The sequence below is a fragment of the Triplophysa rosa genome, linkage group LG9 (genome assembly GCF_024868665.1).
Source record: "Triplophysa rosa linkage group LG9, Trosa_1v2, whole genome shotgun sequence".
NCBI lineage: Eukaryota > Metazoa > Chordata > Actinopteri > Cypriniformes > Nemacheilidae > Triplophysa > Triplophysa rosa.
In genome coordinates, this window is record NC_079898.1 from 4,993,053 (window position 1) to 5,020,443 (window position 27,391).

The 27,391-nt window shown below is 38.8% G+C and overlaps 3 protein-coding genes across 3 annotated transcripts; 2 read left to right on the forward strand and 1 right to left on the reverse strand.

Annotated features, from left to right (window-relative positions):
* Positions 1 to 1,179: 1,179 nt before the first annotated feature.
* gtpbp2a (GTP binding protein 2a) lies at positions 1,180 to 9,852 on the forward strand. The gene is made up of 12 exons (XM_057342137.1): positions 1,180 to 1,581; positions 2,799 to 2,825; positions 4,175 to 4,359; positions 4,640 to 4,748; positions 5,131 to 5,328; positions 5,517 to 5,691; positions 8,028 to 8,247; positions 8,358 to 8,493; positions 8,615 to 8,673; positions 8,755 to 8,926; positions 9,022 to 9,186; positions 9,688 to 9,852. The coding sequence occupies exons 1-12, from the start codon at positions 1,390 to 1,392 to the stop codon at positions 9,850 to 9,852; spliced, it is 1,803 nt and encodes a 600-aa protein (XP_057198120.1). The 5' UTR covers positions 1,180 to 1,389.
* Positions 9,853 to 12,113: 2,261 nt separating this feature from the next.
* On the reverse strand, positions 12,114 to 19,477 carry polh (polymerase (DNA directed), eta). Its single transcript, XM_057342136.1, has 10 exons — positions 19,257 to 19,477; positions 19,053 to 19,187; positions 18,410 to 18,639; positions 18,070 to 18,233; positions 17,086 to 17,189; positions 16,888 to 17,007; positions 16,522 to 16,645; positions 16,372 to 16,437; positions 15,242 to 15,414; positions 12,114 to 12,872 (listed from the first exon to the last, which is right to left on the reverse strand). Exons 1-10 carry the CDS (start codon positions 19,391 to 19,393, stop codon positions 12,116 to 12,118), a joined length of 2,010 nt encoding a protein of 669 aa, XP_057198119.1. The 5' UTR covers positions 19,394 to 19,477; the 3' UTR covers positions 12,114 to 12,115.
* A 6,351-nt stretch (positions 19,478 to 25,828) lies between these two features.
* Positions 25,829 to 27,352, forward strand: gsta.1 (glutathione S-transferase, alpha tandem duplicate 1). Its single transcript, XM_057342880.1, has 6 exons — positions 25,829 to 26,084; positions 26,231 to 26,282; positions 26,486 to 26,618; positions 26,742 to 26,883; positions 26,965 to 27,090; positions 27,209 to 27,352. Exons 1-6 carry the CDS (start codon positions 25,998 to 26,000, stop codon positions 27,338 to 27,340), a joined length of 672 nt encoding a protein of 223 aa, XP_057198863.1. The 5' UTR covers positions 25,829 to 25,997; the 3' UTR covers positions 27,341 to 27,352.
* Positions 27,353 to 27,391: the final 39 nt, after the last annotated feature.

Consider the following 27,391-nt stretch of genomic DNA (forward strand, 5'->3'; position numbering starts at 1 on the left):
CACGAGTCCCCATGTGTTGGTGTGTATTCAGGTTTAGGTCCCCACCGGGATATACAAACATGAACACACACACACACACACACACAGGCTTTGGTTGACTATCCCCGTGGGGACAGTCCATAGGCGTAATGTTTTTATACTGTACAAACTGTATATTCTATCCCCTATCCCTAACCCTATCCCTAAACCTAAAGATCATAGAACACTTTTTGCATTTTTAGATTTGTAAAAAATATTGTTCTGTACAATTTATTAGCTTTTGTGCCCATGAGGACCTCAATTTTGGTCCCCACGGTGACACGAGTCCCCATGTGTTGGTGTGTATTCAGGTTTAGGTCCCCACCGGGATATACAAACATGAACACACACACACACACACGCACAGGCACACACGCACGCACACACACACACACACACACACGCACACACGCACACACACACGCACGCACGCACGCACGCACGCACACACGCACGCACGCACGCACACACACACACATTCAGATATCAAACTATAAAAGAAAGAAGCAACAACAATTCAAATAAAAAAGTAACCTAAAATATTTACCAGTATTTTATAAAGTATTTGTATGGTATTTCATAAATAAAATATTATAGAAAAGTTATTGTTGATAATTGTGACATAACAAAGCTGACGCAAAACAAGTGCAATGGTTTGCTTCAGTCATGTAGTCATGTAACATTACACAGCGATTGCAACACGCTGAAATGATGAATATTCATTAGTGACAATAACTTCCGTTTTCCATTGACATGTACTGTAGTAGTCGGATTCTTTTCCAAGTGGACACAAACAGTGATGTTTTTGCACAAATGTTTGACTAATGATCATATTATATTGTAGTCTCTATAATATGCAACACACATTTGTTTGTTTATTTATTTATTTATTTTCCCACTTGGCATGACGTTCTGAACGGAACAAGTTTGCGTGACGCACTTCCGGAATAAGAGAATATATGTATATATATATATATATATATATATATATATATGTGTGTGTGTGTGTGTGTGTGTGTGTGTTTAAATATTTGATTAATATTTAAAAAGGGGATTAGTTCTGGTCCACACTCCAACACAGTAGGTGGCGATAATGCACATTTAAAGTAAGTGCTACTGCTACCCACCATACAACTAAAAAGAAGAACAAGAAGAAGAAGTCGCATTTCTGCAAACTTAAACCGGACGTTGAGTTGTTCTCGTTTTGAGCGGGTTGGGGGGGTTGAGCCCTGCCGGCTCGAGCTTATATATAATGTTTCTCTTCGCTCTATTTTTATATGACCTCATCATGAATGCAATGGAGTGAATGGCGTAGGATATGTACGGTAGTTTATCAAGTCAGTCTTTTATTATTTCAGAGTTTGAAGCGGAATGGATACGCGGGTATCGGATCTATTCGGGAGCCTTTCCACACAAAGGTCCAGCTCTCAGGGAGCTAATAATGGGGCTGTTGGGCTTGCCAGCAGAAAATTCACGAAAAATGGTAAAAAGTGTAAAAACCGCTCAGCCCGGTATCCCAAAGCAAGTAACATTAATAACCACCCGCCTTATCTACCGCCAGAGGTGAGTCGAAGTAACTTAAATACAACCCTTCCTTATCTAACGTAGACAATACATCGACTTCTATTTTATTTAAAAAAAATTAATTGGTGTATCATTTGTTTTTATACATAAAGCAGATGTATTCATTTATATAGGTACTTTCATCTAATACGGTTCTTGGGATATATTTTTTAATATATTTGTAATGTTTGTTTTTAGCCCTGTGATGTGACAGATGTTTTATAAAATGCACACGTGTAATTTACTTCGTCACAGCGCTGACGCTGTTTGAAATGTCATTAACATTGTTTTTTGGTTGGTAGGTCGTTGTTATGTGTGTTTGTTTATGTCACAATTTGACGCAAGACAACAGTTGTGTTTGTAAATATGTGAAATGAAGGCGGGCAGAGATGACTGAATGCCTGATTCATTTATTTCCTTATAGTCATTCAGTGTTGGGTGTAACTAGTTACTAAGTAATTAGTTACTGTAATTTAATTACTTGTCACTTGAAAAAGTAAAGTAAGGGATTACTCTTATTTTTCTGTAATTTAATTAGTTACTTCTGATGTAATTAAACTAAATACTTTGTGTAATATATGTGTGTGCAATAGTGGAATTAACATCAAAATTCAAAGTCTAACTTTAAAATGAATGCTTTAATGTATAATTCTCACATTTGTAATACTTTGGTCAGTAAATAAGAGTACTTTATGTAGTTTATATTATTTATTTGAATGAATTAAAAGAGCCGTTTCATGTCTATCCTTGAATCACTTAACTAATCAAGGTTGATGTAGGATATAGAAAGTAATTAGTAATAAGTAACTAAATACTTTTTGGAGAGAGTAATTTGTACAGTAATCTAATTACACTATTGAATATGTAATTAGTAACTAGTAATTAATTACTTTTTCAGAGTAACTTACCCAACACTGTAGTCATTTAACTGGTTATGTGATTTGTCATTTTCCTGTCCTGTCGAACTAGAGTAAAACTCCCTTTACTTAATCTGACTTTGTTTCGTTTAAAACAATGAAATGTGGAAAATGCTCCATTAAGTGTGTGGTGATGTCAAGTGACTCAGACAAGATGGTTTTGAATGACCCATCAGATTCACTGACTGTGTTTTTCTGCTATTCTGATGGAAGCAAAAGTCTTTGTGCCTGTGAATAATACTGAGCTGTGTGGCTTTTGAGCTCTATTCACGAACAACTCTGTTCTGTCTTTTGTTTCAGGTTGAAGAGGGAAACATTGAATACAAGGTGAAGTTAACATCTTTATAAATGTTCAGTATGTCATTGGGGCTATATGCATGAGTTACTTCCCTCTGCAGTTTCCGGTTGGGGAGACATAAAGCAGAGAGAAATGGGAAACTGAGAAAAATAGTTAAGTTTAGCAGATGCAGTGCTGTTCTACCGTATTTGAAATGATACTTTCATAAGTTTACATGTCGTTATAACATTCAAATACAGTAGAACGCCACTTCTATATACCACTGCAGTGTGCCGCAATGTAAAGCATCTGCTTAATTTAACTATTTTCTCAGTTTCCCATTTCTCTCTGCTTTAAGTCTCCCCAAACGGAAACTGCCGATGGTTCTTGCGTTAAACGCGGAAGTCACGCATGCATAGAGCCCTTTCTCGTTTTGTTATAAATAATCCTTAAAGTTCCAGTGAAATTAAAAATGACAATTCTTATTTTTTCATGAAATATTTCAGCGTTTATTGAAAATAGCTTATCAATGTGGGTTATTTTCTTTTTAAAATTCATGTACCCTCATAATCTTCAGTTAAAATCTGAAAATGGCCAGAGCATCCGTTAACTCCTCCCCTTCAACTGTCAGTCTGCTGCCAGTTTCATTTCAAAATCAATGCAACAGCTGTTTTTACACATCCAATCCATTCGCAGTGAAAAACGCAAGCCACGCCCACTAATTTTATCCTTTGAAATTCCTTTTCACTCGGAAATGTGTCGCAAAGTAAAAACGATCGCAACTTCCTGTTCAAGGGGACTTTAAATGATAAATCTGGACACATCTTTTTCATGTTTGTAAATCATCTTAAATACTAAAAACGGTGGAAAGAAACCCTAACTGAAACAAATGTAAGGTAATAAATGTCAACATAACTCATTTTAAGCATTTAAGACTTAGATTCAAGAGTTTTGAACTGTTTATGTTTTTAACCTTATTTATAAGAATTCGGACATCAAAACTTTTATAGAGTAAATATAAATCATACATTTTTAAATAAAATATTCGGCAAGAATCATTTATATACTGGTTATTACTGTGTAAGAGCTTGGCCCCAGTGCAGTCACTTCTGTAAATGTACACACCATTAGATGAACAGAACTATTTATATCCCGCAGCTGTTGTCCTTTTACATGAATTCATTTAGCCAACACTTGAGCAGCATAGAAACGCAAGCATCATAAGCATTTTGGCATATTTGGCATGCAAACACAACAAGAGTGGATTTAGTGGACATAGGCTAAGCACATCACAGGCACGCCCGTCATTATTAAAACCTTACATTTGTACTACTCATGCTCAGATTTCTACTGATCACTCTGTGTTCTAAAGCTCCTTGTTTTATTTTTTGTGACCTAGCTAAAGCTGATAAACCCCACAGAGTACCGCTTTGAGCATCTGGCCACACAGATGAAATGGAGGTTACAGGAGGGCAGAGGAGAGGCTGTGTATCAGATTGGTGTGGAGGACAATGGGCTGCTGGTGGGCCTGTCAGACCAGGACATGAAAGCCTCTCTCCGAACACTCCGCAGGATGGCTGAGAAGTATGAGCATTAACACAGTGCACATACATTATAACATACATCGTTTTATTTTAGTGTAAACATAATTGTCTATAGAATTGTGATATTCATTTATTACTGGACCGTTATATTATACCAGCTTTATTATAAAATGAGGCCTACTAATATAAGGGATGGGCCTATTCAAAGAGAATAATGAGAAGAGACAGATGCTGAACTCTAATGGGCAGTTTAGATGATTGTATATATTGCTACCTCTTGAATTGATATAATTTGTCATTTTTGATTGGTTTGTGTTCAGGGTGGGTGCTGACATCACAGTTCTCAGAGAGAGGGAGGTGGATTACGACTCTGATGATCAACACAAAATAGCTGAGGTCCTCATTAGGAAAGTACCAGATGATCAACAGGTGAATAATTCAGATGCTCAGATAACACGTTCAACATGTTACGTGTGTCATTATGCGTCTTATGTATTACATTATCTAAGTGTATGGTAGTCAAGGCTAGAAAATATCTTATTTCAGCGTATACTGGCCCAGAACCACCCACAGGAAGATCAGAGTTCGTTTAATCACAGTTTTCACTTTACATGTTGCTAAGAGGCAAGAGGATCAGATTATTAAACCATCATAATAGACCAACATTAAAAAGGAATTGATGATGCGGTTACAAAACCTTTGTGCAATTACATTTGAACGCTTCATAATGTTTTTTGTCCAGTGTGCATTAGATGGTTGAGCCTGAGACTAAGCATATGTTGACTCAATCCTTTCTTCCATTCATTAACAGTTTTTGGATCTGCGGGTAGCTGTGCTGGGTAATGTGGACTCAGGAAAGTCAACTCTACTTGGTGTACTTACACAAGGAGAGCTGGACAATGGCCGAGGCCGAGCGAGACTGAACCTGTTCAGACACCTTCATGAAATCCAGACGGGAAGAACGTCTAGTATCAGCTTTGAGCTTTTGGGCTTTGACAGCAAAGGAGAGGTCAGTAATCCAAGCCTGCAGGGTAGCTTTTGTTACACTTTGATGAAATACTTCCTTTTACCCACTTTGTCTAGTAGTAGTTCTTAAGAATGTTCACAACCGATTGTCATACAATATGAAGATGTCTGGTATTTGGAGGCCCTCAGCATGCGATGACCTTTAACCTTCAATGTCTGATCTGACCACAGATAGTGAACTACAGCGATTCCCGAACAGCAGAGGAGATCTGTGAGAATGCCTCCAAAATGATCACCTTCATTGATCTGGCAGGCCACCACAAATACCTGAAGACCACCATCTTCGGCTTAACCAGCTACTGTCCAGACTTTGCCATGCTTGTTGTCAGTGCAAACATCGGCATTGGTGAGTGTTTATGGGAGGCTTGAGATTGCATTTATGCCGTTCCCTTCAGAATAACGAGAGACAATGAAAGTGCTACAAATCAACCTGGGGATGTTTGGTTTGATTTGATCAGTTCATGTTTGGTATGGTGCAGTAAATAAGCTGTTTTCTTGGCCTTTTTGCCCTCATCTCTCATGTCTCCCATACCCTAAAATACCCGAGGACCGCACTTGTTGAGTGTTAGTGATCGGGTCAGGGACAGAGATGGTCCTGAATGAAAGGATAGGGCTTAGAAACCTGAGACATGTCAGTCTAGTGCCGAATGTTCATTACATGATCGGACAGTTAACTCTCCTGTTATGATTTCTCCCATATAAGCGTAACATGCATAAAGCTACAGATAAACTGTTCAGAGATTATAATATTGTGTTTTGATGGCTACGTGGCGTTGTGTAGCAGTTATCAGACAGTTATCATTTAACAGACGTCATGTCTGGTATTTTGCATACTCCTAGTAAACCATATAAAATGTATAACCAGCTCAATGTATTTCAGTTTAAGAGATTTTGCTGAATTTGATCTCAACTTTGATTCTTTGATGTCTTCCTGTAGCATATGTCACTGTGTTGTGTTTTGGTGAGGGAAAATAGTGCCAGAAATAGAAGATATTTAGGCGAGTGGGTCACACGCGTCTTTAAAGGGAAACGTGAAACACCAAACTCTACACCGCTCTATATTATGCAACAGTAAGGACGTTAAGGGGGAACACCGTGTCTGCTGCACTTTACCAGAGACATAGAATCAGTGTTTTGGTTTTTCCATGCACAAATCCATGCAAACACAGACCCAGGCTGTCCACCAATCATTAACCTCAAATGATGGGTGGACTTTGGACGGACTGCACTGCCACACAGGCACATCTCCGCTGGATGTGACCTGCAGTTTATTTTCATGCTCTGAATGTGTGAATCAGCTGATGTGGGAGGGGTGTGTGCCTTTTAATAACACTTGTGTACACGGTGAAGCTCAGCACATTTGGCTGTCAAATGACCTGTCAAAGCTCATCACACACTTACATAAGTAACCATGGGCACATTGTGATCAGGTCTGGGCCTGGGCAAAGGAACACCATGCTTTACCTTTAACCCAATACCTTTTTTGTTAAAGCACACCCGTCTGCACTTTTTCAGGTAGTCTATACTGTAGTTGGCTTTCTTACATTTGTCTGAACAGAAACTAGGTGAAAGTTTTTACATTGAACAACACTTCAACATAAAGTAATGAAATGAAGTGGATTCACAAAGATCAAATGATGTGTCTTATTCAGGAACATCTATTCACGTACTGTATTGATCTGTTTACATGTTCAGATTTTGCTTGCTCATCATGTTTTGCTGGTATAGCGTTATTACATCTAGACTCCTGCATCCACACTGTCTTATGGGAGGCAGGTACGAGGCAGTCGCGATTGTCTAGTTTTCAAGGGGAAACATGCGGAAATCGGCAATACGCGGACGGTTTCGTTAGCGGAGCGGTGGCGGCGCGCAAGCCATGCTCGTGCACCCAAAATCCTGCCACTTCCACGGGCACGGTCCTTTACGGCAGGCGCAGTTAAAGATAAAATTATTTTATCTTTTTGAGAGCGCCAGCACGGCAATACCACCGCTCCTGCGTACCGTGTGAATGGCCCATTGTACAGCTCACAGACAAGAGCCATGTTAGGCACCTCAGCACCTGTCACTAACAAACTGTCACTGTTTTGGTGCTTGTTGTTTTGTTAGAATAGATTAAAGGGATAGTTCATCTAAAAATGAACATTTTGTCATGAATTACTCACTCTCTAGTTGTTCCTCCAAACCTATATAAATGTATGTGTTTGGTTGAACACAGAGAAAGATATTTGGACGAATGCTTGTTACCAAACAGATTTTGGACCCCATTGACTACCATAGTAGAAAAAATGACAATGGTAGTCAAAAGTGCCCCAGAACTGTTTGCTGTCCTACATTCTTCAAAACTGTCTTTAACAGAGAGTTGGTCTTTGTAACCGCCTGGCACCTTCTAAACTACGTTTTCTTACCTGAATGGTAAAAAGCTGCACGCACTTACCCCCAGATGTATAGCACCAGGTTTTCACCAGCTCTTGACATTATTGTGTGCATTGTGCATCAGATGGTCCGTACACAGCGGTAGGGTCATCCATTGATGTTCTTTCTGAATCAGAGGTTGACGTAGGTGACCTTTCAATCCTGATGACTGAAAATATGCCACATGAATCGGGTTATCAGATGGGGTTTTTAGAAGTTTGCTCCCTCCATTTCTCCTCTTACAAAGCTGATCTTGCGCTCTTTTCTCAGCGGGTACAACACGGGAGCACTTGGGTCTGGCTATGGCATTGAAGGTGCCCATCTTTATCGTGGTGAGTAAAGTGGACCTGTGCACCAAGAGCACAGTGGAGCGCACGGTCCGACAACTCGAGCGCATTCTCAAACAGCCCGGCTGCAACAAGGTGCCCATGCTGGTAGCTACTACAGATGATGCTGTCACTGCCGCCCAGAAGTTTGCCCAGTCTCCCAGGTACCACTTTTAAACAGTCCATCGACAACAAACCAATATTAACTTGGCCATCACGAAGGAAAGATTGCTGTAATGCTCCATTGATGGCATGTTTCGTTGTGATTTTGCAGCATCACACCGATCTTTACCCTGTCTAGTGTATCAGGCGAGAGCCTGGATTTGCTGAAGGTGTTTTTTAACATCCTACCTCCACTCAGCAACTGCAAGGAACAAGAAGAGCTCATGCAACAGTTCACCGAGTTTCAGGTACAGTTTTCCATTTTCATGGACTCCACGTCTTTTGTGTTCGGCAAAAGAAAGTCATAGAGTTTTGGATTTTCATTTCAGCCGAACTGGTCCTGTATCTGTGTGTTTTGTGATCCTGTAGATTGATGAGATTTATACAGTTCCAGATGTTGGGATAGTAGTTGGTGGAACTCTTTCCAGGTACATCTTTCCCTTCATTTGCTCCATATGAACCGTAGTAAAAGCTGACATTGGTGTGTAATCACAATGGGTTATGTGCAGCGGGATCTGCCGTGAAGGGGAGCAGTTGGTGGTTGGACCCACAGATGATGGAAAGTTTCAGGAGCTGACAGTGTGCAGTATCCAGAGGAACCGCTCTGGCTGTAGGGTGCTCCGAGCCGGCCAGGCAGCTACGCTGGCATTGGGCGATTTTGACCGCTCTCTGTTACGAAAGGTTCATCCACACTGTGACGTAGCAATGATATTTATGGATGATTTAGGTGAACTATAAGATTCTGAAATCTGAGTTTTCATTCTACTACATTGCAGGGTATGGTGATGGTGAGTCCAGAGATGAACCCCACTATCTGCTGGAGGTTTGAGGCAGAGATCATTTTACTCTTCCATGCTAAAACCTTCCATAAGGGCTTCCAGGTGACTGTCCACGTGGGCAATGTTAGGCAGACGGCAAGAGTTGAGGCTCTGTACGGAAAGGTGAGTTTTAATTAGGGCTGTCAACGTTAGCGCATGTGATACATTTTTTTTTTTCAGATTAACAGGTTCAAATATTTAACGCAATTAACGCAGCATCCGTTTATTTTGTCATCCTTTGTCTAGCGTTACATTATATAATCACGCTCTTATTCATGTAAAGGCCTTTAAACCATTTAAACAGTTGCTTTGACGCTTCAGTGTAGATCAGTCATCAGTTGCAGTACTAATATCAGAATGTTGGCATTCATTCATAAAATGATGTTGTTAAAGAAATCTGTTGTTTCTACATCAATTTGGAGATTAAATGTGAAATCATGAGAATGTAAAAGTATATTTAAAAACATTAATGTTATGTGCCATTAATCGTGATTAAAAAATTGTGATAATCAGATACATTTTTTTTATCGATTGACAGCACTAGTTTTAATCTAGTTTTCCTTTGATGGTCAGCTAACATCTATCTGTCTGCCTTTGTTCTGTTTCCCATAAATCTTCCGTCAGGATGAGCTCCGCACAGGTGAGAAGGCCGTGGTACGATTCAGGTTCCTCAAACACCCAGAGTACTTGAAGGTGGGTGCCAAGCTGCTCTTCAGAGAGGGAGCTACCAAAGGCATCGGTCAGGTCACCAAACTCCAGCCTGCGTCGCAGTACCAGCACAGCTCTTGATCCAACTTCACAGACTGGAAAACCCCTGCTGGTTTCTCCTCACCTCATCTTCACTCTTCACACGTTCTTGTTTTCCCTCTTCTATTTGTTCACGCTTTAGCTCACCTCTCTCAAGTCTCGAGATGGTCTCATGGATCCAATTTCTGTCAAGCTATAAAAGGGCTTCAACACAGTTTTAATTCATTGCCTTACACAGACAGTGTCTTTTTAATGTTGTTTCTTGTTAACTCACAGTTTGTCATTCAGACATTGCTAGCATACCGTAGCAAAAACACAAGATGTCAACGGAACATCTTTCTTTTCACATTCAAACAGCACTGATGAACATTCACACACTGTCAGATCAAGTTTGTTTGTGGGCAGATTTTCAATGTAGTTCTAAATAAAAAAAATTTTAGTAACCCTATGACAGAGATTGTGAAACACAGCTGCCAAAGAGACAGAATTTTGTGGTAGTTTGTTTTAAACGTTGAGTTTTATAGCTGATGCCAATGAAGAATAGTGTTTTCTTAAGGCAGCTAGTCACAGAGTTTCATATGGTCACCTGACTTGTAAACTCTGCTCCACCAAATGCTAAAAACAATCTCCACATCACTGATATCTTTTATTTTTTTAATGTTTTATAAAGAGGCCTTTTATTGATGTGGCATTGTCAAGCTCTAACAGTGTTGCTATCAATCTCTGATATACACCAGTAACGTTCTGTTCTTTCAGTGTTGTTGCTTTAGAAGATATTAGAAGTATAATGTGTGGTTTTTTTCAAGTGCTTTAATAGCTCAGGAAACATGTAGCTCTTGTAGAATGCATTCCATGTTAACCAATACACTCGGAATGAGACTTCTCACCTGCACAACTCTTCGGGGTGAAGAGACTCTTTCATTCAGGGGTGTATCACTATTGCCTTTTGACAAATTATGCAAAGGACTCTTATTTCTGCTCTGTTGTCTTTGTTTTGAGCTTTAAGCAGTTGCTGCTTTGTTACTGATTTTATATACTTCTGATGTCTGTTGCAGAGACTGTGTATTGGACTTTGTTTTTCAAACTCACCGAAGTTGGTGCTAACACCTTTTGATTTAAACATTTTAAAACCTTTATATTAAAAGGGGTTGATAGATTTGTTAGCTAGGACCCCCAAAATGTAATTACCTAGTGCCGTCTTATAACCATTGCATGCATTTTTGTCACATTGCACATGCTGTGTCTTTGTGAGTAATATTCAAGTTTCTATCGTCACTGCTCCTGTGAAATTATAGAAAAAGCAATTTGAACCAAAAAGAATGTGTATTTAAATAGAAAAGTCAAGTGGAGACTGTTTTAACTTAAATTTGGAATAATTTTTGATTGGCATATTTAATATTGTGTCACTCTTCTGGCTTCAGATGCAAGATGTTTTTTCAATCATATTTTTGCCTTACTTTTTGGTGCATTAGAGTATTTATGTACAAGTTTGTTTGTATATTATGATGTACATAAATTTAAATATATATATTATAAAAAAGTTTATCATAGTTTACATTTGATGATTTAATGTTGTGTTGTTTCATTACCTTGACAAACCAGGCGTCTTTAACTCATTTGAATCATAATGGTGTCAGCTGTGAGATGATGCAACCACACAGCAATCATGCAAATGTTTTTTGCTCCCATACTGTACTAAAGAAGCAATGTTTTGTTGGAATCATTTTAGATAAGCTACTGATAAATACACAACTCAAAAAGGCCATTTGTGTTTGACAAAATATCTATTTAGGTCATTTAAAGTACATTATTTCCTTTTTTTGTGTGTCAACACTAGATAGAGTTGCATGAAAAATGACACTACAAAGCTACAGGAAGTGAAACTTACAGCAGGGTAAAGTGTCCTTTACCCATGAATGAGAGCTGCCATAACATGTCAAACTGCATAAACTGCTTTGCTCTACATTTTCACTTTCTCTCTCAACCGTTCAATAAAGGTTACTAATGAGTTAATATGTTGTATTCTGCCCTCTAGTGAAATGAAGTGAACAATACAATCAAGGAAGTCATATTTTGTTTGTTGAACTTCTGTGAGAAACATTTTTGTGACATGCAAAAATAAAAAAGTAAAGCTTTTAATATACCAGAGTAAAAGTTAACCAAGTTATAAAATACTCATTAATGGACTATAATTAATATACTTATAGACAGTTTTAGAGGCAACAACAGACCTGCAAAATGAACATGTTATAATCAAACCCTGATCATATTAAAAACATCTTAACAGGCACACAGTTTGAATACACTACATCTTTCTGAAGAAGGAATCCAGCGTAGCAGTGCCTCCTTGAGCTCTGGCTCTTTTAGCAACCGGTCCACCCTGAATCTTCATTCTGCTCTTCCCACGGGATGTCTGAGGTGTTCTGGCTCCAACGTGGCTGTCGCCAGAGGTCGAGGAAGAGAGTGATTTCTGCAAATCCAGAGCAAAATGGTAGTCTGTGTGTTCAGGTACATCCCAGACCAACACCTTCTGTCCACAACGCTCGCACGTGTGAAAATCCTCACTGGATACAGCGGCGTCTGCAGTGCATGATGGGTAATCGGATGGGCCAGAGTCACTAGTACCACTGCGGGAGCTCTGTTCAGGTGTCTCAACCTGACCCGAGTTTGTCTCATCTCGAGTCGGGATTGAAGTGCTGGCATCAGAGAGCTGGCTCTTTTTTTGGAAGAAGGATGAGATACCAGCACTCGAACCGCCTGTGTTTGTTCGAGGAGTAGCTGTGGGTATGTTTTCCACAGGGGTGGGGGACAAAAATGTAGGTTCATCTTTACAAGCTTCCTCCACTTGGCTTTTTTTCTTTTTAGCCGCTTTGTGGAACAGAGATTCGATGACCCCGGGAGCGGGCTGTGTTTTGTGTACGGTGGGGGTCTGTGTAGAGGCCCGAAGGGATTGTGTTGAAGGTGCATCACTGGAGAGGAAGTTTGTTATTGCTCCTGATGAGGATGATGGTGCATCACTGAACTTACTGGCTGACAGATGAAGACAAGTCAATGCAGGTGACCTGTGTGATTGGCAAAATCAAATAACTTTGATTTTATAAATAAATGACAGAGCCAAGGCAAAGGTGTAAATTTTAGGCTTACAATGTCTTATTCTTACAGCAGGAACATCAACGTTTGGTTTCAATCATGAATTTCACTATGATTTAGTCAAATAAAGTTAGGATAGGGTAGAAAGTTCAAACAGCCGATTCCAATACATTGACCCTTAAATTATGCCATATATAAATTATGACAACCTCAGTCAGGATTTTTTCTTCTGTGGTTTTTTTGTCCTTGGGATGTGAAAAACAAGACTCTGAATTTTTTTCGCACAGTGAATTTCATTTTTCCTTTAAGTAGTGATGGCCTTCACTTAAAGTCTCCGGAAATTGCGATCTTTTTTACTTCCGTATTTTTACGAGTGATATTGAATTTCTAATGATAAAAGTAGGCTTTCGTCTTTCTCTGCGATTTGATTAGATGTGTAAAAACAGCCGTTGCATTTTGAAATGCAACTGGCAGCAGACTGACAGTTGAAGGGGAGGAGTTAACGGATGCTCCACCTAAGCCGTCTAACATCATTTAAGATGGATAGTCATTACAGGAAGGAACTGCATTTTCAGATTTTAACAAAAAAAATGAGGGCACACGAATTTTAAAAAGAGAATGACCCACATTGATAAACTATTTACAATAAACGCCGCAATATTTCACGAAAAAAATAGGCAGTCATTTTTAATTTCACTGGGACTTTAAGGCCATCAAAACCCATGCTACAAAAAAGAAATGCTGTCCACTGTAATGACCTCTGTGCATGAAAGGGTTAATGATTTTCTGTGCCATCATTTACATGTTGAAAGATTTTCCAGTCTGTCATTTGTAATAAATATAGATACAGTGAGGGAAATAATTATTTGATAATTTTGTAAGTTTGCCTGCTTACAAAGAAATGAAGGGTCTATAATTTTTATGGTAGGTTTATTTTAACTGATAGAGACAAAATATCAACAAAAAACAATCAGGGGAAAAAATGTTATATAAAGGTTATAAATTGATTTGCATTTCAGTCAGTGAAATAAGTATTTGATCCCCTACCATCTAGCAAGAATTCTGGCTCCACATATTGGTTATGTGCCTATATGGACCACAGATTAGTCCTGTCACTTTAAGAAAGTACTCCTAAATCAGCTTGTTATGTATATAAAAGATGCCTGCCAACAGAATCTGTATCTTTCATTTCAACCTCTCCAACACCATGGTCCAGACCAAATAGGTTTTAAAGGATGTCAGGGACAAGATTGTAGACCTGCACAAACCTTGAATAGGCTACAGACAGAAGCTTGGTGAGAAGGAGACAACTGTTGGTGCGATTATTTGGAAATAGAAGAAATACTAAATAACTATCAAATGCCCTTGGTCTGGAGCTCCCTGCAAGATTTCCCCAATGGGGTAAAGATGATCATGAGAAAGGATAAAGATCAGCCCAGAACTACACGGAAGAAGCTTGTTAATGATTTCAAGACAGTTGGGACCACAGTTAGCAAGCAAACCATTGGTAACACGCTATGCCACAATAGATTGAAATCCTCAAGAACCCGCAAGGTCCTCCTGCCCAAGAAGGCCCACCTGGCTCATCTGAAGTTTGACAATGAACACCAAAATGATTCAGAAAAGGTTTGGAGAAAGTGATGCGAGACCAAAATTGATTCCTGTTTTTGGAGGGAGAGAAATGCTGACTATGACCCCAAGAACACCATCCCTACAGAGAAGCACAGTGTTGGACACATTCTGCTTTAGGGCTTTATCTCTGCTACGGGTACAGGATGACTTCACCGCATTGAGGGGCTGAGGGACGGGCCCATGTACCGTAAAATCTTGGACGAGAACCTCCTCCCCTTAACTAGATCACTGAAGATGGGTCGTGGATGTGCCTTTAACATGACAAAGACGCAAAACATATGGCCAAGACAACCAAAGAGTGGCTTAAGGAGAAGCACATTAAATGTCCTAGCCAGTCTCTAGACCCTAGTCCTATAGAAAATCTGTGAAGGAGGCGAAAACTACAATTTTCTGAGCGACAGCCAAGAACCCTTAAAGATTGACAGAGGAGTGGACTAAAATGTATCCTGACACATGTACAAACCTGGTGACTAACTATCAGAAATGTCTGACCTCTGTGCTTGCCAACAAGGGTTTCTCCACTAAGTACAAAGTTATGTTTTTCCCCTGATTGTTTTTTTGATATTTTGTCTCTATCAGTTAAAATAAACCTGCCATAAAAATTATAGACCCTTCATTTCTTTGTAAGCAGGCAAACTTATAAAATCAGCAGGGGATCAAATCAATATTTTCCTCACTGTATAAAGTGATATTGGCCAGCGGGACTCACCACGCTTCCTGGTGATTTCCTGCAGCATTAAGACTCTTGATGATAGCAAAGCTGTCCACAGTGATTTTCGCTGCATCGTATCTTGCAAGAGCACAGCAGCGAGAAAAACTGTAGGGTCTTTTATCTCCGGCCTGCCGGACCCCCACAGTCAGCTGTTTGGCCACTCTTCCGTTCTACAGAGAAAACACATAACAAGAATGCATCTCAGTGCAGAGTATGCAATACCATTCAACAGTTTAGGGTATAATATTTTTCTTCACATTCAAATAAATGTAACCTTATCAAAACTATGGAATAGCACAAACACTTTGCAAAGTTATTGCCAATCCTTAATCTTAATGTAGGTATAATAGAAGCTACACTATAACCACTAACTGGAAGAAATTCTGCAGAAAGCGGCCAAGCTGCAGCGTGTCACGTAAAAAAAAAAAAAGAGAGCTTTGGCGATTAATTGTCTGTTTTAGAGCTTCGACATTTAATTACATTACATACATTTTTGATTCAGCTTTGAAACGACCATATTGTTCTGAATATAAAAAAATATGTTTTTTTTTCTTGGAAATACATCGGAAAATATTGGTTTATCATATATTTAAGGTTTAGGCTTTTACCTGTCAATAATACAACCGCCAAATACTTGTAAATAAGTAAATTGATCAGCCACCATTAAAATGCTATCGGTCATAGAAAAGCTTCTAGTCTGTTTTTTTCTCACTTACAAGACTACAATAAAAGTTTACTTCTATGTTAATGAAATTTTGGTAGACTGGTTTTCACACTGAGATTAGCTTAAATAACATTAAATTGTACTGCAGGTTATTTTTATGGTATATGCTTTAGTTATTATTGTGTTGTGGTGGTACATTTTACAAGTATTACAATGCTTTAGTTACAATAAATACACTAAAATATGTAATATGCAGGCACTACAGTTCCCCCTTGTGTCTTCTTTAGAGATGTGCAATAATTGCGATGAGATCAGACGATTATTTAATAATAATCGTGACAGCCCTATCAGACACAAATGTATAGTATAATGCAATGTAAGTCGCTTTGGATAAAAGTGTCTGCCAAATGCGTAAATGTAAATTTAAAACTAACCATTTTTTTTAAAGCATTAGAAAGCTCACCATTTCTCTGTCTTTGTTCAGTCTTTCCTCTAATTCAAGAGCCAACTGATGAAGCCAATACTGCACCTAAACAAGAAGTGAAATAGATCAACTTAACAAGAGTGCAAAATGAAAGACGTTACTGATATCGATCCCAGATTCACCATGTACCTTTTCTTTTGTAGCCAAACATGTTATTCCTGCAAAGTTCTTACTGCAGCCAATGGATTTTGGGAGCTGTCGAGGTTTTACAGCCTCAAACTCTATTCCTCTGCACAAGTCATACAGCCACGGCCTGATGAACAGATAAACATTTAGTAAAACAAGAAAAATACATTGTTGTGATCGCAAAATCAGCAAGAATTCCAAGCTTTACCAGTGCATTATAAACTGCATTCAAAAAGACCCCTACTTCGATCCATACCATTTCTTGCCCCTTTAAGATTTTATTTCATGAGTTTTAAAAATGTCCATGTATGCATTTCCTTTTAAAATCCACCCATTTTATAGTGAACAAACTCTAATGTTGACGTTCACCCCGTCTTCTCTCCAAAGTGCAGTTCCAGTTGGGCTTTGGCGAACTGAGTGAGCTCTCCCATGTTTTCCACCCCCAGAGTTTCAGCAACAGACGTTCCCAGTTTTCCTCCAAGATTACGACTGAGGAACACATATCACGCGGTCGTGTTACTTTGAGAAGCAGGTCGAATTATGTCACAGTTTAGAAAAGCTACTTACATTTTACAGATGGGAAGTGAGCTGAACAGTTGGGGTACAGATCCGAGTGGCAGAACTGTTTGGCGGTTGGGTTTATTCAAACCACATGCGAGTTTGGCCAACACCTATAAAAATGAATAGAAAACCACTTTCACATTTAAATTAATAAGACATGGGACTTGAAGTCAAGAAGTCAGAAAATAACTTGAACTCCTGGGGGCGTATTACAGAACGATCTTAACTTGAAAATCTTATCCTATCTGTTTGGTAACCATGGTAATTTCAGATAGGACAAAAGCTATTACAGAACAGCACTTCCTAAGTGCATAATCTTATCTTAACTACATATAGGAAAATGGTATTACAGAAGCGTCTTAACTTGACAAATAAACTGTCTTAACTTTAGGACGACCCCACAGCTGTCCTAACTTCAAAATGATTTCAAAACAGAAAAAACTCTCACAATTGTGCTGTCCACCAATGGCATTACATTGAATAATAATTGAAAATGAAGAACAGAGATGTTTAATGAAAGAAAGTCTCTTGGAGGACCCTGAAGATGTGTAACAATTGACACAACACTTTTAAGTAATTACAGAATGCCGCGCAACATGATATTAAACTTAGCACAGGAACACAGCAAGGGTGGTAAACTTTTTCTTCACAGCCTCAGCTGTTTTTGTTTTGTTTTTCCATTTTGTTTACCTCATCAGTAGCTTGCACAGTGTTGGTTGCTTGGTAACAGACCTGAAAGTGGATTGCCGAGCTTGATGGTGCAATTTAAGATTTCCTAACTAGAGATAAGATACGATTTTGTAAGATAGGATAGGAATCCCAAATCAAGCGAAGATTTGCTTCTGTAATACAGATTTGTGAAAAATCCTAATTTAACGTATCATAACTTCAGTTAAGACCTAAGATAAGAAACCTTCTGTAATACGCCCCCAGCACCACCGCAAAAGAAACTGTATTAGCTGTATTATGAACATCATTGCCTATTCACACCTTATTGTGGGAGATTCCAGCAGAGCAGCGAAATCCAGTGTGTTTCTCCACAGCGGCCCTCATCTCCCCCACTAAAAGAGCACCCACGGCCAAATGCAGCTCCGCACCGTTCACCTGAGACAGAGAGTCCAGCCACTGCTTCAGTCCTCTGGCACGCTGTTCTTCTGTTCAAACACACACATTATCAAAGAGATACATCATCACTTCACACTTGTATACTGCAGCAGTAATCAAATAAAATTTGGATAAAAGCGTCCGCTAAATTACTAAATGTAAATGTAATACTACTCATGACATCACAGCAGTATTGTTTTCTGAGGGATTTGCTGTTTCAACACACCTTTATCTAACACTGCATTCTCGCTGTGTGACTCCTGGTCGGTGTTTTGTGGAAAGCCCTGTATGTAGGTGCTCTTCAGATGATCAGGTTTAATGTCCTGGGCGGTCATATCTTTAAGCCTCTGCTGTACGCTTGCAGTGAGGTCCATGTACGCCTCGTCAATACTCGCTCTCTCAATGACAGCAAAGCGTGACATCACCTCGATCACCTCCACGCTGGCCTCCCTATAACTGATACAAACCGAAAACCCTCTTACATAACCTAGAACTATTCATTTTAGTGAAAATACATCTGAAGCCAACCTGAAGGCCTCGTTTAAAAATATGGTGATCACAGTCAGAAAGAAGCCCTGTAAACAATTTTCCCTAAAGCTAGAGAGTCTGTATTAAAGAACTTCACACAGGAATGTTTTATGGCCCCAGTGTGTGGCAGGAAAAACACGTTAAGCACTGAATATAAAACAATTAAAAATGCAGAAATAAAACGATCATTTATTATTTACAATACGTTAAAGGCTAAACGTTTTTTAAACACATTCATTATATAGTAGGCCTGCATGACTGAATTACTTAAATAGACTGCAGAAGTTAATAACATTAAGTATGTGAACTCGAAGTCGACGAGAGAAAAAAGGGGCACGTACTGGGTAAGATCCGCCTTCCCATGTGACTCTCTGACCCGTGCCACCTGCAGATCAGGGCACAGCTTCTTGGCATCATCTGCCCACATGTTCCTGGTGACCCCATGAGCCCTGGCTTCATAACTCACTGCAATAATACTGAAAACACAACACTTTTTATTCTTTTTTTCTAGATCTAGGATTCAGTGTAAACATGCCATTTCTCACCCTCCTCCTTTCCACGTCTTGTATTGAGCTACAACGCAGGGTTTGTTCTTCAGCTCGGGATTGATCCTCTGCTCCACTTGTACATAAAAGCAATCCATGTCCACCAGTGCGACCACCCTCTCCTTACCGAAGTCCATCACCAAAAAACCTCACCGATCATTAAACAACAAAAGTGTGTGTCCCTTCCGCGCGCTGGGAGTCGTGTGCTCTTCTTCTTTCTCCCCGTGCAGTGTTACTTAGACATCTAACTGCGCATACCGACATCTAGTGGACGTTTAAACAATTGCTCTATATTTGATGTGTTAGACACGTGCAAAACTGCGCATACAGAGTGGTTTATGACATTATCTACCGCGAGAGTGATAAAGAAGTGAAGCGAGCAATCTTCTCTCGCGATGCTTTGATGTCATTTACCAATCGAACCCAAATTAGTAGTAAAGGGTCTAAAATTCTCGCACAGCTAAATTTAGCACAGTTAAAATAGCAACTGATTGTGATTGAATAAAAGATGACACAAATAAGAAGGACTTTTACCCAGGATTACTTTGTAAATAAAAATAAGCCAATGCTGCCCTCTCTTTGTGAAGGAACTGTTTCATTAACTACATTAACTATTAATTATGTTTATGTGCTTCATACTGTTATAAAACTTTACAATTTTAATTATGATCTTTTGTAATGTTTTAAAACATTAGTTAAAATGCATTCAAATATGTACAAAGTTCGAATAATACTGTTTCATAACCTACTGATCTGTTCGATTTTATTGTTGTTGTTAATCACTAATAAGACATAACCATAGACAGTATCAGTATCAGGCTATCGTCGTTTATAATGTGAAAATGCTGTTTAACGCTGACTGAAATCAACCGAGGAACTAAGTTAATAATATTGTTTTTGACAAGTTTTAGTTTAGCTTTAGCCTAATGAAATGAAAAAATAATAAATAAATAATAATAAATAAATACGCCGAAAGGCATAACTATACACAATGTATTTCAAAAGAAAGGCAGACTGCCACGTGCAGCGCCTCACTTGGATGTGTCTGAAGTCTTGGAGCTCGACTTCCCTACGTTTCTCCTACAAATGGGCCTTGAGCTTGTTTGGAGGTTCTAGCAGGGGAGAGCAGCTACTTCTATACCAACGATGCTCGTCCGCCGGGGGCACTCGTCCTCTTCCACCGAGCGCAGAGCTTCGGGAGGGACACACATGGAGCGGTGAGGGAGGAAGGGGACACCCGCCTAGCCAGCCAGATCAGCCGAATCAACACTAGCGATCAATGGGGTGACAGATGTCGCAGCCAGATCGCCCTCACATCCGGGAGAAGAGGTTGGGTCACAGAGAATATATAGGGCTGTGAGGACCATGCTTTCGCTTCGACGGTAATGTGACTTTACTGCCAAAGACGCGTTGATTGTTTCGTGCATTTATCCGAATGCATATAAATCTATAACGTAATCTAAACCTAGATTGCATGATTTTTTTATATATATTCGTTAAATATAGCCTTTTAAAACAGAACACACTGGCTATTTCCCAGAATGCTTTGCCACCATGCAAATGCACAGTGCTACTATTGGTTTTGACGGCGAACTGAAACGCCCCTCAACACCCACGCTGGGCTTACGCAGCATTGCGTCAATGCATTGAGGTGGTCAGTGTGATGGATACGCTTTACGTTTGCTCTACTGTTTGTACTTAAGCTTAGATAAACAGTTGAAATGCAGCTATTGCTTTTGTCATGTAACTTGTTTTTCCTGTTATAATAACAGTGTGTCATCGTGAATTGGGATGAATTCAATATACAGTGTGTTTAGAGTTCAATATATCGTGGTAGGGGAAAAAACGCCCACTGAACTAAGCCATGTTTACATCGCTTCGACGGAGCGAAAGGTCGAGCAGTTTGAACGCGAAATTAACTTAAATATCTCGTAAAAGGTTGTTAGGCAATACTATTTGACGAATAGTGAAACTGGTGCATTTTTAGAAGTGTGAATGGGCTGTGCGAGTTCTCTTGTTAGGAAGGAAAAGGAAGATTTGGATGACGGGTCAATACGCAGCAGCAATATTAGCGTCTAAACAAAAGTGCTAACGTCATTAGGAACAGAGTGAATGAATGCAATTCTGTGGCTGGCTATATAACTAAGTTTACTGATAGTTGTTATACAGTGGTGGTAAAAACAAGCAATTGTTATAATTCGTTCAGTACACATTTGTTCATAAATCAGCATGTATAAAATATATGTCAGGTACATTTATTATACATGCCTTTACTTCATGGCGTGGCAAAATATCTCCATTAGTCATTCTGGATGTGCACTCAAGATGAGCTTTCATCATCGTGACTTTTGTTTGCATTCTTTGATTTATTCGCTTTGAAAACGCTCAAAGTAACCCGCTTAAAACGGGAAGTGCCACAGACTTAATTTATTATTGTTTTGTGGTGAAGTTAGTGTGGGTATTATGAATTGTTATACAGGTACATCTCAAAAAATTTGAATATAGTGAAAAAGGTCAATTTTTTGTCACTCATTTCAGAAAGTGAAACCCATTTATTATATAGATTAATTACACAGAGTGAAATATTTCAACTTTATATAGACCGGAAGAAATCCAGTCGTTTTGTTAGAAGAGGGACAGCGTTGAACAATAGACTTGAAATATGTGAAATATAAAGCGTTTTTTTTTTAAATTAGAAACATGAACATCCATTGTTAAACACCCAAAAAACATAACCAAAGCCTCAAAAACAGCAAAAGACTGGCTCCTTTAATAAGTGAAGCTTCAAGAATGTATTTTATTTGTTGGTGTATTCCCAGCTAAGACAGTACGTTGTGACAACGTCGCCAGTTCGTCTTCATTTGGTCACGGTGACATTACTTTGTGACCACGTTCTGAGGACGTCTTGGCAACGTTCCATTTCTTAGAATTTTTGCTTACGTTCCAGAAACGTCCTAGCCATGTCCTCTAATAACATCGTGAATTAATCCCATGGAGAACGTTGTAGCTACGTGATGTACTGGTCTTCAGATAACCTGGGGCCTCATTTATAAAACTGCGTAGAAACCTTCCTACTAGTGAACTTACGCCAGAATGCTGAAAAGGGCGTACGCAAACAAAAATTGAGATTTATAAAACCTTGCACCTGCATGCAATTTTCCCTTTATAAATCACAGATTACCCGCAATTGTGCATACGTGAATCACCCTCATATCATATATTAATAAGATTGATATCCAAGCCTGACGTCACGCACCATTATGGGCGTGTACCGTTTCCGGGTTCAACCGCTATCAAATGCCATAGAAAAATAACAAAAACTTATGTAAAACCCACGATCCTTTATCTCCGTAACAAAATGAACAAATGGCCACACATGAGATTCACTGAGATTTCCATATTAATAATTAATTATAATAATAATTATAACATATTAAAGCCAAAGAAGGTCTCTGCAGCATTTATATGTTTACAGCATTTAGACTGATCATTAACACCTCGTTAAAATCACATCATTAATTTCATTCATTCAAATTCATCATTAATCATTAACATCAAATTTGAAGACATAATTGTTAAAGACGAATGTTTCTTCATTCCGGTTTTGTTATGAACTTAGTTAGAAACGATAAGGAGGACATTTAGAGAAACGATTGTGCGAGAGTTTAATGGCTGTATTTCCAGACTTTGACATTTGATGATTATGCACAGTAATTAAAATATAGCCTATTTAGCTATTTATTTACACTGTGTTCTGCAGTTATCGTATTTGATGCTGTCCTTGTCATGATTCTCAATGAGGATCGAGATGCAGACAGCGTAGAAGGGGTTAACAGAATTTATTACAAAAAAAAACACAAATCAAACACCCACGATGGGGGAAGACAAAAAGAGAACAGTACTATAACCACATATAAAACATAAACCAAAACTTCCCACATGGGGGACAAAACCGGCGGACGAGGTAACCAAAAGAACCATATAAAACTGAGACAGGACTAACACTAGATAAACGCAAGACAGAGCAAAATCAATATATACGAGACAACTTACTAGCGCTTGAGACAAGGAACAATACAAGGTAATACAAAACGAATCAGCACAAGACAAGAGACACAAGGTTAATATATAGGCCGGGGAATACAAACGAGGGATGATAACACAGGGAGGGTGACGGGCAGGTGACAGGGATCAAACACTAAGGAGAAGCTAACGAGGTAACGAGAGGGCGGGGCTAGAAGACGCGACACCGGAGAGAACGCATATTATTGTCAAGAGGACAATAATACGTTTCTCTCCACACATAACAAGGGATCCTGCAGTGAATCACGACAGTCCTATATTCTATGCAGTCGGATCATCTCTACCTCATGCGCTCATAGTGTGATGGTGAGACAGTGCTGATTCAATATATAGATTGAATTTTTATTTAAGATTTGAGTTTGATTTTACAAGAGCTGCATGAAACAAGTATCGCTCAATACAAGCGCAAATAACTCTGCAGATTTAATCTTCGCGATAATGAGGATATTTAGGCCTAAGGTAAAATTAAATGTGTGTGAGAGATTGATGCTTGTAATCGTTTTTGTCACACTTAGCCTACCTTTTGCAATCTAACTTGAGTTCACTAACTCACCACCGGTGTCGCCAAACTGCTCCGTCTCCAAAATGTCCGTACGCATGGGTCAGAGTTTGCGTGCAGGTGCGCACATTTTTCCGTTTGTTTTTATAAATCCCATCTTTTGCGTGGGAAGTGGCGTACGCCTCTTTCAGGGCATGTTTTGTGCGTACGCAACGGTTATAAATGAGGCCCCTGGACACTGGTCATTTTTGCTTACGTTCCAGAAACGTCTGAGCCACGTCCTCAAATAACGTCATGAATTGATCCCGTTGAGAACTTTGTAGCGACGTGACTCGTCTTCAGATGACCTGAACACTGGTCATTTGATTAATGAATCTGGTCATTTCTATTTATTATGTTATTGTATGGAATATGTATGATCAGAGTAAAATCTGTTATAATGTCAAGACGAATGCTATTATTCTGACTTCAGACCGCTATTAAACTGGAGTATAATTCGATATTACAACTATTTATTTTGTGCGCGCGCGTCTGATATGCGCCTTTGTTCTGCAAAGATCCGCGCGCTCTCGTCATTTAAACGTTAACGGTCATTTCTTTTTACCTCACTGCCTGATTTGACTTGCCTGGTTTATTAATATTCTTTCTTTACTTTATACCTTACAAGTGTGAGAGTAAACACATATTTTAGTGATTTTCGATCGATTTAGCGAGTTTAAATGAACGGCCCTGATGTGAGTGTTATTAAAGAAGCTTTTGATTGTTGTTTCTAAAAACGGACAACCTGCTAAACGTATGTGGTAAAACAACAATATAATGTTAAGCCTAAACATAATGTTTATTCATCTCTGTCAATAAATATCTGCTTTAAATCCGCTATATTGTGTTGAAGTCTTTGATTTTTTTGTCATGTACAGTATAAATAAAATATCTGATTGTGATGTACAGTGCTGTGTTGAGTTTTATAATCGTTATACTGTGCTTTATACATATTTGAATAGAGAATTACTCCAATTATGCATAAAATGTAATCTTTAACGCACAGATTAAATCACAAAATAATTTAATCTTCCATGTGAGGGATGATAATTGTTTAAATAAAATAAAATAAAATAAAAATATTTTAACAACGTGACTGTTTGGTCGTTAGGACGTGCTCATCACGTCTCAGAAACGTTATTTGGTACGTCGCTGTGACCAATATGGTACGTTCAGGTATGTCTTCAGCAGGTAATCACCATGTCCCAGTAACGTTATTATGGTACGTCGTGGCAACGAATATGGTCCGGTCCAGGTACGTCGTCGCAACGTAACTGTGTTAGCTGGGTTATTAGTTTGTCGTCTCTCAAAAACTGTCCTTTTTGGACGTTGGAATTGCACATACAATGAAATCTGACTGTCATGAAGTGGCTTTTACTTTTGTGTTTTGTTTCATTAATACGCTTTTTTCACCCAACTGCTTCATTATAACAGATACGTGTTTTTATGCAATAGGCTAAGAAAATAAAGTTAAACGAGAAATGTTTAACTATTTTGTCATGCATTTTCTCTATATTTTCAAATATATATTAAATATATAATTTAATATATATTAAATGAAATTTATATTAAATTATTTATGTCCGTTAATAAATGTGGAAATGTTCTGTGTAAGAAAAATGAAAGCACATCATTTATTTATAAATTGTATGTAGGTCTATAGGCTGTTAGGTATGCCGACATAATGCCTTTTCATAACGAATTGACAAACCAGTACCTTAAATTTATTAGAAATGTGCATGTCATGTGCACTCATTATCCCTTTATCATCATGACTTGGCATTTCTCATGCTATTATTACCCTTACACGTTTATATTCACCATAGACGCTTTACATGCCTAAAATTGCTTAAAAAATAGCTTGCTAACAATGACACATAATTGTTGTTTTCTTTCAGTGAGTGCAAGGGAAGGTTTTTTATATGGCTCAGTGGCTGCATGTATCGGATTAACGCAGAAACGTGATTTTTGCTGGGGGCGCGTGCCCTTTCTCCCAGTAGGCCCCACCTTCTGCTGAAATATAAAGACAGACTCGAGCGAGCGATCCTGTGGCACACACTTACATGATATCTGTTTAGTCACTCAAAGTTGAGAAGTGGCGGTTTCTTTTCTCTGTGAAAATGTCTGGAAAGATCGTGTTGCATTACTTCGATGGAAGAGGGAAAATGGAGTCAGTCCGGTGGCTTTTGGCTGCAGCTGGAGTTGAGGTTTGTTGCGTGAACGTCTAGAAAAGTTATGCACGTGTGTGCGATTATATTACACGCCACAGACGTGCGTGTATGTAAGCTAATGTTTCTGGATATTCTTACCTCTTGACTTATTGAACATGAAAAGATTTGTGTTTTGTTTACAGTTTGAGGAAGTGTTTTTAACCAAAAGGGAGCAGTTTGAAAAGTTGATCAATGGTACGTCTGGGTTACTTGCATGCTCATTAGAGAACACAAAATTGAGCCATTCACCGTGGGTTGTCAAATGAAATGTTGTGGACAACTCTTAGGTCTAGAACAGCACTTACACATATATGTTGCAATCACACTTATACAATATACATTTGAGCCATTGGGTGCCAAGAGTATCATGCATGAATTTCTTGGTTTCTTTTATCTAGATGGAGCCCTGATGTTTAACCAGGTGCCTTTGGTTGAGATCGATGGAATGCAGCTTGTGCAGACAAAGGCTATCTTGAACTACATTGCTGGAAAATACAACCTCTACGGAAAGGACCTTAAAGAGCGGGCTATGTAAATATCAATGATTCATGAGACACTTGTTCAACAGATTCTAGTGTTTCCAGTAAGCTTCTTTGCTTTTAGCCCCACCTGAGCATATAGTATATCATTGAACACATGTGGGTTGTCTTGCAGGATTGACATGTATGTTGAAGGAATCGGTGACTTAATGGATTTGTTTGCAGTTTTGCCATTCTTACCACCTGACAACAAGCAGAAACAGCTTGCAAACATAGAGAGCAAGGCGAAAGACCGCTTGCTTCAGTTGTTTGAAAAGGTACTGGTAGCGCTATTTTACACTTGGTTTAATATTTTCGCAATAATGCAATTATGTTCACAATGTCACTTTTTTTGGTAGGCTCTTGCACACGGTGAGTTCCTTGTGGGAAACCAGTTAAGCCGTGCTGATGTTCTTCTCCTTGAGATCACACTGATGTTGCAAGAACTATTCCCTGAAATACTTTCAACATTTCCCAAACTCCAGGTGCTGAGAAAATTCACACCAGTGAAACGCATTACACCAGATTTATTTTCCATGCTCCAAAATAATATAAAATCATGCATCTTTTGGTAAAATTTAAATAACAAATCTTTCATTTCAGGAATTCCAGGGCAGAATAAAGGCTATACCAACAATCAGAAAGTTCCTCCAGCCTGGCAGTGCAAGAAAACCCCCATCTGATGAGGCTTATGTGAAAACTGTAAAGGAAGTGTTGAGCCATTTATTTAAATAGGAGGCCCATTAAAAAATAACGAATTATGGACCAAACTGAAATTTAAACATG